The 14,831-nt window shown below is 44.0% G+C and overlaps 1 protein-coding gene across 1 annotated transcript; it reads right to left on the minus strand.

Annotated features, from left to right (window-relative positions):
- Nucleotides 1-237: 237 nt before the first annotated feature.
- On the minus strand, nucleotides 238-14,559 carry smg8 (SMG8 nonsense mediated mRNA decay factor). Its single transcript, XM_041198242.1, has 4 exons — nucleotides 13,033-14,559; nucleotides 10,036-10,181; nucleotides 6,556-7,440; nucleotides 238-2,806 (listed from the first exon to the last, which is right to left on the minus strand). The coding sequence occupies exons 1-4, from the start codon at nucleotides 14,543-14,545 to the stop codon at nucleotides 2,609-2,611; spliced, it is 2,742 nt and encodes a 913-aa protein (XP_041054176.1). The 5' UTR covers nucleotides 14,546-14,559; the 3' UTR covers nucleotides 238-2,608.
- Between the last annotated feature and the right edge of the window lie 272 nt (nucleotides 14,560-14,831).

Below are 14,831 nucleotides of genomic sequence, written 5' to 3' on the forward strand. Positions count from 1 at the left end.
TTATTTTTTTTATTCATTCATGGGATTTGGACATCGCCCACTGGGCCAGCATTTATTGCCCATCCCTAATTGCTCTCGAGAAGGTGGTGGTGAACTGCCTTCTTGAACTGCCGCAGTCCATGTGGTAGCTGCACCCACAGTGCTGTTAAGGAGTCCCAGGATTTTGATCCAGCGACAGTGAAAGAATCTGGAGGAAGAACAGGTATTAAATTGAATAAAAGACACTGTACTTGTAGGTTTTTGCAATTATATTTTAATTTGGGATTTGTAAAGTGAGAATTGGTACCTTAAGCCATGAGGTGCACCTTACATCCATTAGGAGGTTGTGTTAACATTAAATTTTTAACACCAAGAACTTTGCACATCTAAAATGATCTCAGACAGTGCTCAACACTCCCATCAACCTCAACACCAAACTTCCTCGCAACACCGCCTGCACCCCCCAACAGACTAACCTCCTTCCATGTAACTGCTTCCAAATTCAGACCTTCTCTTTTGGCCTCAAAAGCAAATTACTAGACTGAACTCCCCACCATAATCTCAAGGGTGAAACTCACTCCAAGATATAAGACAGCAAAGGTCCTTTGAGAGATAAAAGATGAACCACATCACAAAATATCACTGACAAACTTGAGTGTAAGACACTAGCTCCACACTCCTTGGGCGGGGGGGGGGGGGGTGGTCGTCGGTGAGTGGAATATCATGATCACTACAATCCCAGATTGGCCATTTTTTATCATTTCAAGCGCTAGCCCACCAAAGTAGGGCTTGTTAAATTAGGGACACTTTTTCTACAACCAACTTGCATCCACTTGCCTAGAGAAGGCCATCACTGCGACTCATGGCAGCCGTTAGTAAAAACAAATTAGCGTCACCCGTTATCGATTCGGTTGTGACTGAAGCAAGCACCTCAACATTTCCTGTCTGACACAGGCTCCAGTTAATTTCACAAATCAAAAATCCCAGTTCAAACATTTTGAGTTGTTGCTCTGCAGCTATTACCTGTCAGAGCTCTACTGGGCTCAGCTTTGCTGTTGAAGCAGTAACCGTCAACCTGAGGAAATCTGCCCTGAGATACTCAGATTTCAAGCAACTGTTCATGGAGGAGAAAGCATTATATTTTAGGAAAACATACAATTGAAAGAAAAAGACAATATTTAATTAAAATTTTGTATTCAGTCCCCTGCTGGGACTAATTCCAACTCCATTCCCCTCTCCCAATTTTATCCCTTCCTTTCCCAACCTGCTGCCTTGTGCTAGGATACTGCTCCACCTACAGAATTGCTCTTGGGGCTTGCTCAAGTAGTCACTCTTCTTGTGTCAGGCCAGACAGTGAGGCTATTCATCCCTGGGGAGTACCACAATCAAGCCCAATCCTATTCTCAATGCCTGCAGAAGGGAATTTTCCAGTACAGTTGCCAGACACCAGTCAAAAACAGGAACTCTGCCTATCACCTCCCCTCCCACACTTGCCTCACTCAGGAGGGCAGTGGGCATTTTGCTGAATTGTATCAACTTAGCAGAGACCAGGATGGTTAAACCTGGGACCTCTTGCTCTGTCTAATTTGGCACTATACTGGACTGCACCATTATCTATCAGCCCATCAAGACAGCTCAATCACTTTATTTTTACAAGAAAGAACTCTCAACACTGCATTAGACTCAACCAGCAACAGCTGAAAGTGAAGATACACAAAACTCCTGCTGGACTATGTAACTAACAGCTACCACTAAATGCTGTTTACCAATCTGAGCTAATATCTGCTTGGGCTCAGGTCCAAACTTAATACAAAGCCATGACAACAGTTAACCCTTTCCTACACATCACTACTTATCCAGTTAGAGTACACCAGGCCAGACTGCAGGAGGCTGTGAGCTGACAAAACTGCTTTTCATAACTCACAACACCACAATAGACTTACCTACCCAGGTAAAGGCTACCAAGAATCTAAAAGATGAAGGGCAGCTGTCACTGGAGTTTACAATGCAGCTGAGGGTTTGGATAATGTTACTCAGTAGTAGTACTGGTGTGTAGGCATTTGAACCCTTAATTAAAACCATGAGCCTTCTTTTAAATCATTGAGGTATCTCTTGTGAGTTTGTACTTGACACCAACCCAATCGCTGCATCACCAACCACTGACTGTCACAATGGGGCTCCCGAAGGTTCACATGATTTTATATCACATGACAGAAAGGCAGCACATTACTGGAAAAGCAAAGTGTGGATTTTCCCTCATGCAATTTGTGGGGAAGTTTGTATGAAATCGATTGCATCACATTTTACCAGGGTGTGCACAGTCAAAGAGTATGAGGAATATTGTAATGGGAAGTGCCTCTGGGCTTGGAGTCTGTTGGAGTCCTTAATCCTTTCAGTCAGAAAAGGTAAATCTGCTTTTTGCTAACCGATTCTCTCGGCACTCCTAGCCTGTTAGAGCAAGGAGACGATTCACATCACAAGGACTTCCGGTTCAACCCTAAATTTTGGTTTGGGTCAATCTGACATTCGATCCTTCCCACCTCTTTCTGGCTTTAAAGATGGAGGTGAGGGGAAAGAGGATTTTTCTTCTCAAAGAGAAAAAGAACATTGCGTAGTTAGGAAAGCATCATCACTGTGGGATAGCCTTAAGGACCCCCCGTAGAACCCGGTAACTCATCAGTGGTTGGTTTTCTTTTGGGGGGAAGCAGGGTCCACGGTCTGTAACATAGGCATAGGGGAAACGAAGCACCCAGAGTCCATCCGGTGGTACAGGTATTTCCTGCTTCTCGGGGTAAAAGACAGGGCAGGGCGGGGGTCCAGGCTGAACCTGCAAGGTAAAGAGAAATTTATTTTTACACAAAAAAAACTATGTTCTTACACTTGCAAATTAAAGAAGAACACATTGCAAATGTTTCCTAGAATGGGGATTCTCTAGACCTCCTGCAACAATGAACGTAAGGTGCTACCCACAGCTGAGTGGGCAAACACCCTTGCTTCTCGCTCAGAAAGGGGTGGATTTCAAATCCCTCTGTAGAGGCTTGAGCACACAATTCAGACTGACACTCCCACTCCAGTACCTAGGGAGTTCCAGTGCTGCAGTTTTTTGGACGAGGCAATAAACATGGGACCCCTATCTGCCCTCTCAGGTGGACGCGAGAAGCTTTGTGCAACAGAGGAGGTGGCCATTTGACCCATCATGCCTGTGCCTGTTCCTCACTCTCCTGCAAACCTTTTACTTTTCAAGTGCATCAAGTATGTATATCCAGCTCCCTTTTAAGCGGTGCTATTGAATCTACTTCCAATGCCCTTTCAGGCAGCCCATTCCAGGTCTCGGGGCAAGGGAGGAGGAGGGGGGCCTCAGCTTTTCTAAGTGAAATCTCAACCACGTTCCATAGGACATTTCCTTTCCTCCAAACTTATTTTTCTTCATCCAAGTCAGCCACCACCCTCTGCTCATCACAAAAATGTGCTTTAATTCAAAAATGTTTCCTTAGACACCACCAACATTATATATCTTGTCGAAGCCTCCTCAACCCCCTGCAAGCTTTCACTTTGATGCCACCATTACGACCAGCATTCATCCTTCAGCCAATTTGCACACAGCAAGGTCCCACAACCAGCAATGAGATAAATGACCAGACAATCTTTATCAGTATTGCTGCATGGATAAATAATGGACCAGGACACTGGCAAAACTCCACAACTCCCCTTCGAATAATGCTGTGGGATCTTTTAGCCACCTGAGAGGGCAGGTGGGGCCTCTGGATCAAACATCTCATCCAAAAGACAGCACTTCTGAATGCAGATCTCCCTCAGTACTGCACTGGAGCATCAGCCCAGGTTATGGGCTCAAGTCTTGGGAGTGGGCCTGGAATGCATGGCGCTCTGACTCAGATGCGAAAGTGCTACCACTGAACCACGGCTGACCCCATAGCTCAGTGACAACTCTCTCCTATCTGAGTTAGAGGAGAAGAAACAGAGAACTGAGCCTAAAGAGGTGGCAATTCTAAGCAAACCTAGTATACACTATAAAAGATATAGCGAATGAACAAAGAAAGGAAACGCTTCCTTAAATAGGAAACTGTCTAATTCAGGTAAGGTTTTTCCACAGACAACTTTACAGGAGGTGCAAATAGGAATATAGGAAATATGATCAGGAGTAGGCCATTTGGCCCCTCAAGTCTGCTCTGCCATTCAACTAGATCATCTACCTCAATGCCATTTCCCACACTATCTGCGTATTCCTTGATACCTTTAATATCTAGAAATCTATCAATCTTTGTCTTGAACATTTAATGATGGAACTTCCACACACACTCCCCCCACCCCGGTAGAGAATTCCAAAGAGTCACCACACTCTAAATGAAAAAATTCCTCCTCATCTCACCCCCAAATGGCCTACCTCTTATTCTGAGAATGCCCCCCCACCCCCCAAGCCAGCAGGGATGTCTTTCCTGCATTTACCCTCCTGGGCACTGTAAGAATTTTATATGCTTCAAATAATATTAATTTAGGGTTCCATTAAAATGTGGTTCACTTAATCAACCGCAGATTATTTCACCATAAACAAGTTGCAACTACTTCACAACTATTAATCCCTTTTGGCAGAAGAATTAACAATTATACACACAGCTCTAATTTCTACTGACTTGTTATAATATTAAAACCCTAGCTGTGATTTTAAAGTAACTCTGGCCATTACTTCCAAATATTTTACAAATTTCACTCATCCATATTTCTTCATAATGTACCTCAAATGCATTTTACACGTCTTACAAATATTTTATGATGATCCCGAAGGGGAAATCTTAAAATCAAAATTTACTGAACAGCCCCCAAATGTAGAAATTACAAACAAGATTCTACTTTTTGTAGCATTTACCTTAACATGAATCAGACCAGTGCAAAGTAAACATGAATAACAGGCAAATAATACTTCAAACGAAAGAGGTAAATTTCACTTTAAATAGTTGATACAACAAAGATATGTCTTACACACCCACAGGAACCTGCATTACTCGTTGCAGACATGTGGCACCACATACAGTTCTAAAGTTCTCTACCTTGGCCACCAGTACGTAGGATCGCTCACCTTCCCAGTCAAATGATTCGGTCCTCGAGTTATGTTCGCTGGCAGCCACATTCTATCAGAGGTCTCCAGAGATTGTCATCCCCTAAACAACACACTGCTGCAAAACCTCTTGAGCTAGGTTCACAACAGTTTTGATGGCTCAGATTCCCCAGAAGCTCCTTTATCCAACCCCTTTAATAAAACCTGTTAAGTGGTCTGGTTGGCTCTGGCAAAGCTCGGCAGCAGTAAAATTGTCCAGTTCACAGTTCCTGATCTAACTCGATCTTCGGCTTTTTGCCCTCTTCAACTGTATTACACACACACTTGTAAATGTGCCTTCTCTGTTCTCTCCTCTGTTGCAGCTTTCCTGTGTGTCTGGTCACACAACTATTAGTCTCAATTTCCTTCCTGCTGGTACTGCTTCAAGGTCAAGGGCCGCCAGGTCACATGGACCAGTATTTCTTATCCAAGAAAATTACAATTGATCCCTTTACAGCTCTTTAAAGTCCTTTCCAAACATTTTTAAAAATAAAGAATCCTTAGCCCTTTTAAATAAATAACAACTTTTTCTTACTATACTGTTTCGGGGTCACAGGTCATCACAATATGTTATTAAAAATCTAATGCAGTACATGCACAACCTGCTGTTATCACAATTTTTGGTTATGCTTTTGTGCCAACACAAACATTGGAAATTGCTATTTTAATATTTCCATTTAATTATGTCATGTCAACTGTCACAATGCAGTTGTAATCTCAGGCCACTAGTTGCCTCTGCAGCGTGACTCAAATTCCTCTACCAATTCTAACATCATATGCATTTAAAAACAATTATATTCATCAACTTACAGTTGGCAGTTTGATAGTGCCTTAACCATGTCACTTAAGTCAATATCCTAATATTATGCTAATATATTTCTTGTGGCGGTCTAAAACATCAACTCAAATTGTTCCCTCATTGCTTGTAGCAGATGTGCTACCCCTACGGCTTTACAGTTGTATTTCACTCAAATTCCTCTCTACAGGCAAAACACAGGTTTGGAAGAGCGCATCTGATAACTACGGCTGGGTGTATTTTACAGCTCAAATGCACATAAATATGCAAACTTTACACACTCACATGATTGCTTTTTTGAAACCTTAGCAACTAATGATGACAATGTCTGAAATTTATTATGTTACTTATCAGAAGCAATATAAATTTATCAAGGACACAAAGGCAACCAGTCTCTGCACTGACAACTGGTCTTGCGTAAAAACTGAATGGAACTGAAACAAGCATAGATTTAAATAGATCAGGAGTGGTTTAAGTTGATCTAACCCTTAACATTAAATTATAAACAAATCAAGTTCCATTTTCATGACTCATTAGCTCATCTCAAGCTCGTCAATTGAATTTACACTTTTAAATCACTCTTTGTTTTTATTACTGTCTAGGTTACAGGTTGAGATCGCTGTCTTGACAAGCCTGGAGGACACAAATATTTTTGGAGCTGGAATCTTACCTGTGGCATGAGTACGATCTGTAACGGGGCATCAGGAGCCACAATAAACAGCCTTGTGAGCTGGGCGTAGTGCGGCTTAAGGCCCCGGCCTTGGGACGGAGACAGGATGTACAAGGGCATGTCAGAGGAGAGGGCTTTGATGGCAGACTCTTTTGGCCCACTCCCCATTACCTTCATGATCTTTTCTGGCCCTGAGCACATGAACCTGCGACCCCGCGAATCCTCATATTCAAAACCAACGAACGCCCGCGCAATGTCATCCCGCCGCCTCCCTCGGCCGATCACGGTGCCAGCCCGTTTGGTCGGCACGGATTTGTTGGGGGCGGGCCAGGAATTACTGTCCATGTCTACTTCGTCCTCAGACCTGGTCTTGATAACTATGTCCCAAGGCATCAGGTAGTTAGTCCCGGGAATGAAGCCACTCTGGTCCAGGCCCCTGTGAAAGTTGTAAGCTTTAGAAGGCCCCAGTTTGACAAAGGACCAACTAGAAAATTTAGGCAAAAGTCCCTTAGGGCAGCTGGAATTTAACATGCCAGGTAGATATTCCACTGTTGACACCTGTCGATCCACAAGACTGGGCCTCTTTTCTGGTTTAGCTTCCCCTCCCTGGCCGTGGGCGTCAGGATTGTCTCCCCCTGCATGGGGGTCAGGTGGAAATGTACCCAGACTGTCTGTGGACTGTCCAAGACTGAGTGCCAGACTAAGACTGGTGCTCTCTCCCTGGGTCTGGGCCTCTTTTTCTTTCATTTTCTCTCCTTCGCCCTCTTGCGGGGGTAGTGATGATACAATTGAATCATTCTTGGCTGGAGCCGGGTCAGGAGTGCTCGGTTGGAAGACGGGAAAATAGAAGTGCTCAAGCTTCCCACAGCATTTCTCCTCTTGAAGCTACAAAGATATAATAAAACAGAAAGTCAGATAACATAATTTACATTGCTCCTACATCAAGTATTGGAGTACATTCCACAGAGCTTACACCCAAATCTCTGTTGACTGTATCTTAATTCGCACCATGTCTTGTCCACCAATCACTCTTCCCTCTGCTTGCTGATCTACATTGGTTCCTTTTCTGGCAATGCCTCAATTTCAAATTCTCATCCTTGTTTTCGAGTCCCTCCACGGCCTCGTCCCTTCCCATTTCTGTGACCTCCTCTAGCCTTTGAGAGCTGCAAGGCTATTTGCAGATTAGATATTTGCTCTACCAATTCTAGCCTCTCATGCATCACCAATTTTCATTGCTCCATCATTGGCAGCTGTGTTGTCAGCTGACTAGGCTCCACGCTCAGGAATTTCCTCCCCAAACCTCTCCACCTCTCTCCTCCTTTACCTCTCCACCTCTCTCCTCCTTTAATATACTCCTTAACAGCTACCTCTTTAACCAAGCTTTTGATCACCGGCCACCATATCTCTTTATCTGGCTCGAACAAGGTTTGTTCGATAACAGCCTTATGGAGTGTCTTGGGATGTTTCAATGTGTTAAAGATGCTACATAAATGCAAGTTGTGGTTGATAGAATGATAATTTAGAAAAATATTAAGATTGCACAGTATAGATTCAGCAGAATAATGTCAGGGACATGAAACGATAGTTAAAGAGACTTGAGATACTGGGATGTTTGTGCCAGAGCAGAGAAATCAAAAAGATCTGAAAAATGATCTTCTTCACCCCAGAAAGCATTGAGAGAAATATTTCTAAAGTGAAGAATGCAAATTAACATTTTCTCTGAAGCTAAATGTTCTGTGTGACTCATATAGGATACGGTTTTGGGCAAAATTCTTGCATTTATATGGCACCTTATATCTCTCAGCAAAGTGCTTCGTGTTGAGAAATCCGCATTGTGCAAGTAAATAAATGTGACAACCAATGCAAACACAGACAATGAGATGATGGTGGTTAAGAACATAAGAAATAGGAGCAAGAATAGGCCACATGGCCTCTCGAACCCCCTTTGCCATTGAACAAGATCACTCCTGATCCTTGAACTCAACTTCACCTTCACGCTCGATCCCCAGTGTTAACTGTATATTAATTGTATTCAGGTAGTGGGCATTAACTGTGGATGGTTATATGGTTGTAAAGCATACCTTCTGTAAATAAAAGCTTATAAGAGTGAAAAGATTAGGCTCCAGTTCTATCCTTCACTGCCTGGCTATCTTCAACAGAAACCCATATGCCTTTATTCCCTTAGTGCAAAACAACCCATCAATCTCATTCTTGAATATACTCGACAGCTGACAACCACCGGTCTTTAGGGTAGAAATTTGCAAAGATTTACAAAGCATAGGATAAAGAAATAAAAACAAAAAACTGCAGATGCTGAAAATCCAAAACAAAAACAGAATTACCTGGAAAAACTCAGCAGGTCTGGCAGCATCAGCAGAGCAGAAAAGAGTTGAAGTTTTGAGTCCTCATGACCCTTCTCCGCCGATGCTGCCAGACCTGCTGAGTTTTTCCAGGTAATTCTGTTTTCATATAGGATAAAGAAATTTATTTTCTCACTCCAAATGGCATCCTGAAACTATGTCCCCAGCTTGGGGAAAACAGCCTCTCAGTATCTAACCTAAGTTTTCTCAGAATCTTATATGTTTCAATATTTACATGATTGAGAAATAAAGGACACACTTCTTTTAAGATTGCCACAAGATCTTTAACGTTCACCTAAGCTCCCTGAAGGCAGAAGGAGCCTTGCCATAAGATCTGCTCTGAAGATCAGCAGCTTGGACAATGCAGTACTATCATTACTGCATGTAAGTGTCAGCCAGGATCGAGGTATTATCCTTGGTGCAGTGGTAGTTAACTTGTCCGCTGCTGAGTCAGAAGGTCGGGGGTTCACATTACGCTCCAGGACTTGAGCACATAATCCAGTCTGATATTTTATTGCAATACTGAGGGAGTGCTGCACTGTCAGGAACGCCATCTTTCAAAAGAGACACTACATCAAAGACCCGCCTGTGCACTCAGGTGGACGTAAAAGACTGACGTTATTCAAAGAGGAGTCCTCCTCAGTGACCTGGCCAACATTCATCCCTCAATCAACATCCCTAGAAAACAAATTACCTGACCAAGAATTTCTTGCTGTTTGTGGGACTTTGCTGTGCATGAACGAACAACAAAAAAACTGGCTGTGGCGTTTCCTACATTGAAAATACTTCCTACTTCAAAAGTACTTTGTTGGCTATAAACTGTGTTGGAATGTCCTGAGGTTGTGAAAGGTCATCATACAAATGCAACACTCTTATTTTTCTGCGCCCATTCTATAGCAAGCACACACCAAGCATGATGCGCAGCTCAAAAAGAGCAGCCCCACTCCCGGGCATCTACTTCCATCATCAGCCACCAAAATTTTTCCCCATTTATTTCCATCGCTACAACTGGGAAGAAATTGATGGAGAAAGAAGTTGCACTGACACTGTAATTACAAAGATATTTGCCTCTTTGTCCATATTTAGGTCTACCTGTAACATGCAGGAATGCCTGCCATACCTGATAGAAATCGTAATTGCCTGACTTGATGTCAAAAGGATCGTCTCGAGGGGCTTGCCTGCGGCCACAGTTGCAGGAGCTGGTGGAGCGAGCGCGGCTGTTGTGATACAACACAGGTGGATTCCTGTCAGGTTCTGGTTTTTCTCCTGCAAAGAAAGAGACAGACGCACAGACACACAAAAAAAAGTGTATTCAAGTATCATTAGATATTTCATTATTGGTACACCTCCATCTATGGTCAGTAAAGGGAAGAGACATACATCCAGGCTCGGTTAATGCTGACATGTTGCTTGTACTAACATTGCACCGCACCAAGTCAAATTGTCTCAAAATGCTTTAAAGACAATTAATTACTTTTGAGGGGCAACAATTATAATGTAAGCAAATGCAAACTGCGTTCAGTGTAAGCAACATCCCAGACATTGCAATGAGAAGTTACTAGAACTGGGAATCAGGGCCTTCAGTTATGTGGAGAGACTGTAGAAACTGGGTTATTCTCCTTAGGGAAGGTTAAGGGAAGATTTAATAGAGGTGTTCAGAATCATGAAGGTTGAAATAAGGAGAAACTGTTTCCCATGGTAGCAGGGTCGATATCTTGAGAACACTGATTTAAGGCTAAAGAACATGGGGAGGCATGAATAAATTCTTCTCTTCAAACACAGCAAGGTGTTGTGACCTGGAATGTGCTGTCTGAAAGGGCAGTGGAAGCAGATTCAATAGTACTCAAAGGGGAATTGGATAAATACTTGAAGGAAAATAATTTCCAGGACTAGCTATGTGGAGTGTAAATTAATTGGATTGTCCTTCCAAAGTAGCACAGGCACAATGGACTGAATGGCCTCCTTCTGTGCTGCATCACTTTAGGATTTTCTGATATGGATGACTGGTAATCTGTTTTGTTTGGGGTAATATTGTTTGATTAATGGATTTAGACTAGAACTGGACTAAGCCTCGGCTCTTTAAATAGTTCCCTAAATTTGATCATCACCTCTGTGAAGAGCCTTGGGACTTTTTGCAACGTCAAAGGCAATATATAAATGCAAGTTCTTGTTGATGCTCTCTTGAACCACTGGGAACAGAAAATGGGGGTTTTGGTTCAAAGACCCATTTAAAGGACATTTCTGAACGAGTTCCATGCTGGACAGCCAGCCTATAACATTGGTGCATCATCGGCCCCTGGACAATGAGAGGATTTCTCCTGGTCTCTCACCAACAGGATAACAATAGCAAAATGTTTATAGAGGGAGGGAATAAAACAAATTGTCAGTAGACAGCCAACACTGTTCTGATGAAAGCTCATTGACCTGAAACATTAACTCTGTTGCTCTCTCCACAGATGCTGCCTGACTGGCTGAGTGTATCCAAATATTTTTGTTTTTATTTCAATTTTCAGCAATATTTTACTATTTCACACTTGTGTGAGTGGTTTTCAAATAAATATGCCAGTGTTATTCTGCCATCAGCTAATACGTGGGGCAGGTAAGTGGTCCAGAGGGACTATCACCTTTCCTTCAGGGGAACGCCCATGGATCTTAATCCTCATCTCCCCGTGACTAAGAGTAGAGATGCACTTATGCAGGGAATCACTGTCTAGACCGTGATGCAAGATGTTAGCACTGTAACACATTGCTCCATAATTCTGCCCTCCCATATCCCTCAAAGCTCATTAAAGACATTTTTCAGAAAAATACCTGGTGTAAAGGAAGCAGGCGAGAGTTTCTGGGACTTCCCCCTTGTGGGACGGGTGATCTCCTGGGTCTCAGCCTCTCTGAGGTCCTAGTCCTGCTGCCAATTTGATATAGCTCTGGTGCTTCTTCTTATTCCTGTACTGTTCATTTGTCTTCAACTTCTACTGTCAATCCCTATGCTCAATCTTCTGTAGCTCAGATTTAATGACTAGATGAGCGTTCAGCTTCTGCCCTCCCAGTCAACCGGAAGTTTGCAAGATTTCCTTGATTCTGGAAATTGGTCTCCCTTGTATGGATGATGAGATATAAACACCTTCTACTCTATAATTAATGTTAATAATAACGCATACATGACTTGGCTGACTCCTGGCACCATATAAATGTTAACAACATTAGGAACACTATGTTTAATTGCTTAAATATTGTATATTACTGCTGCATTTTTCTGTGGAATACTGCCAAACTTGCATTTATGCCCATCCCTAAATGTTGCGAAAAGCAAGGCCAGTCGGAAGGTTTTAAGATCCAACCACATGCGTGATATTGGAGCAACATCTGGGGTGGACAGGTGGGGAGGAAGGAGATAGTGAAACGGTCGGGTATTAAGAACAAAATGGTAGCTTTTATGCTCATTTTCTTTCATGGTATGAGCCCACAAATAACCAGAGTTACTGAATTCAATTTTACTCCTTGCAATTTATTCACTGCTAATCCAGTGCCAGAACCACACTACTGAACTCTTACTGTAGAAATTAAAAATAAAGTGGAGTTTTCCTATTTCAATAGTTTATTACGCTTTATTAAATATACAGGGCTTAACACAACACACTTAACAATGCACATAGCATATTACACTTTAATAATGGTGTGGTACATTGTTATCCATCTCTCTGCTGCTGACATTGAAAGTCAAGATTCTTGCTGATGTAGGCTGTCTTATCCATATAGCTATTGAAAACTGAAGCCAACCTATGTCAATTATAGAGCTGTTTCACTTCAATGAGAATTTCTAAATTCTCAGCACAAAGCTGATTCAATGCACAGAGTTAGGCATTTGACTAAAAGGTCCTTACCACTGCTCCTACTAATCCCAACTACAATAAAAATACAGACTCATGGTTTGCTCTTGTGTGTAAACTTCCTTTGACTATAATAAAATAATAAGGCAATATATCTCCTGGGTATAAACATTGCAGTGCAATGCCAGACTCCATCACTTTGCCACAACTGGATAGGTTGTTTGCATTCATGAGCAATTTACTAACTTCTCTCCACCTACCAAAATGAAAGCCTCTAATTTATGACTCACCTGATTTAGGCAGTAGATGAAATTTGTGAACACAGTGTTGATCCGTTAAGCTCCTCTCTTCACACAACTGGTGCCCGTTACTCCAGAACTTGTAGCAATCTTCATGCAGCTGCATGGCGTACTTCTGGAAGGCTGGCCCACGGGCATGCTGGCTGTAGACACGTAGGGCCTGTGCCAACTGGTTCTTGTGGACAGTCGTGGTGTAATGGTGAGGCAGATTGGACTGATAGGCACTGTGAGCCAGAGGCAGGGCCTTTTGGCAACGGTTTTCTGAAAACTTATTATCTGCATCCAAAAATCCTTCCAGACCTTTCAGCTGACCATGTATCTTGGAGGAAAGATCCCCGGCAAGAAAACCAAGGTCTTCATCCTTCCCACTTATCATCACATCATAGAGTTTTGAGGCCACTGTCAGCCAATTTTTATAGGCTGGAAGTTCAAAGTGTGACGGCTGTGGATTCCTCCCCACACTATCCTCAAATCCCTTTTTGGTCAAAACCAGCTCCACATGTTGCCACAGAAACTCTTTCAAGGTGCAGTCCACCAGCTGGCCACTGGAACTGTTGACGCTGCTTTCCAGTATGAAGGACGGCTGGCGGACGTGTCTCATCATCTGATAGCGCCGTGACCCAGGCAGAGGGAGGGACTCGTGCTCTCTGATGGCACAGGTGTTTTTCAGTTGCCCGATCAGCATACTGATTGGGTCGTCCGCCTGCCCAGCCAGCACGTAAACAAATGCCTGGTTAGCAGGGACAGTGAACAAACAGTTAATACTCTGGTTTGTCAGTACCCTGCTCTTCCTGAAAATCCTGTAGATCTGATCCTCCAGGGCATGCTGCAGCCTCCTTTTAGGGGAATGCTTCTTGGGCTTATCCAGAATTGAGGGGTCGAGACACTTGGGCTCGACCTTCAACGCCCCATTCAGCTGGAAAATAAAGAGGAGTCTCGGCGGGCAAGGTCTACAGTTCAATCTCCACTCCTTCCCTACCGGGCAATCCTTAATCGCGTTCTTCAGGTAGGGCAGCACCTTTTGCCGGAGGGTGTCCAGGGCTCTGAAGAGACGGTCGTAGGTGATATCGAAGGAGCAGGTGGGGTGGACCAGCAGGAGGATGTGGGAGACCGAGAAGAGGTACAGCAGATGGATGCAGTGGAGCTTCTCCTCCCCTTTCCAGAACTCGTGGGCTTCGGCGTGGGAAACATCATCGGCCAAGGCCCTGCAGGCCTGCAGCAGCTGCTGGTTGTCGCAGACGGCCGTGAGGAGCAGGTAGAGGACTTTGCTGTCCTGGTTGTAGTAACACTGCAGCAAGTTGTTGCCCTGCTGATGCCCGGCGGCCAGCCCCGGGTACAAAGGGAAGACCGGCTTGTCGCACAGGGTGTTGATGATGGCGTGTTTCTGCGCGCTCAGCTCCGAGGTCTTGCCGAAAATCCCCACCACGCACACCTCCTCGTCCTTCCAGGCCGCTTCCTCCCCGTCCGAGGCCAACGCGGCCCTCAGCGCCCTGGCCGCCGCCATCTTGCTCGCCGTCCCACTCTCAACCCAGTCCGGCGGAGGAACTGCTGCGCCCACGGCCGTTCCGGGCAGGGTGTCCCGCCGTTCATCTCATCCGGCCGGAAACAAACAGCGAATGACAACCCCCGGCCCCGCCCCTCCCGTCTGCTTCTTAGAAATTGCAGAGGAAAAATTAGATCGTCTCTTCCCTTCCCATCTTCTCCCACCTTGAGCCCCACTGTAATAACTGTGCTTCCAGGTCCCCTAGCACCAAGCTGCAAACTGCTATTGCCAGCTGACACATTTTTAA

This window comes from Carcharodon carcharias, chromosome 10 (assembly GCF_017639515.1).
Source record: "Carcharodon carcharias isolate sCarCar2 chromosome 10, sCarCar2.pri, whole genome shotgun sequence".
In the NCBI taxonomy this organism is placed as follows: Eukaryota; Metazoa; Chordata; class Chondrichthyes; order Lamniformes; family Lamnidae; genus Carcharodon; species Carcharodon carcharias.

Bases quoted from the DNA above. Each gene is read 5' to 3' on its own strand.
- smg8 (XM_041198242.1), bottom strand. From the start codon at position 14,545: ATGGCGGCGGCCAGGGCGCTGAGGGCCGCGTTGGCCTCGGACGGGGAG. The intron at 7,441-10,035 runs GTATGGCAGGCA...ATATCTTTGTAG, and splicing joins GCAATTACGATTTCTATCAG to CTTCAAGAGGAGAAATGCTG. The intron at 2,807-6,555 runs GTAAGATTCCAG...TTTACCTTGCAG, and splicing joins AGATCGTACTCATGCCACAG to GTTCAGCCTGGACCCCCGCC.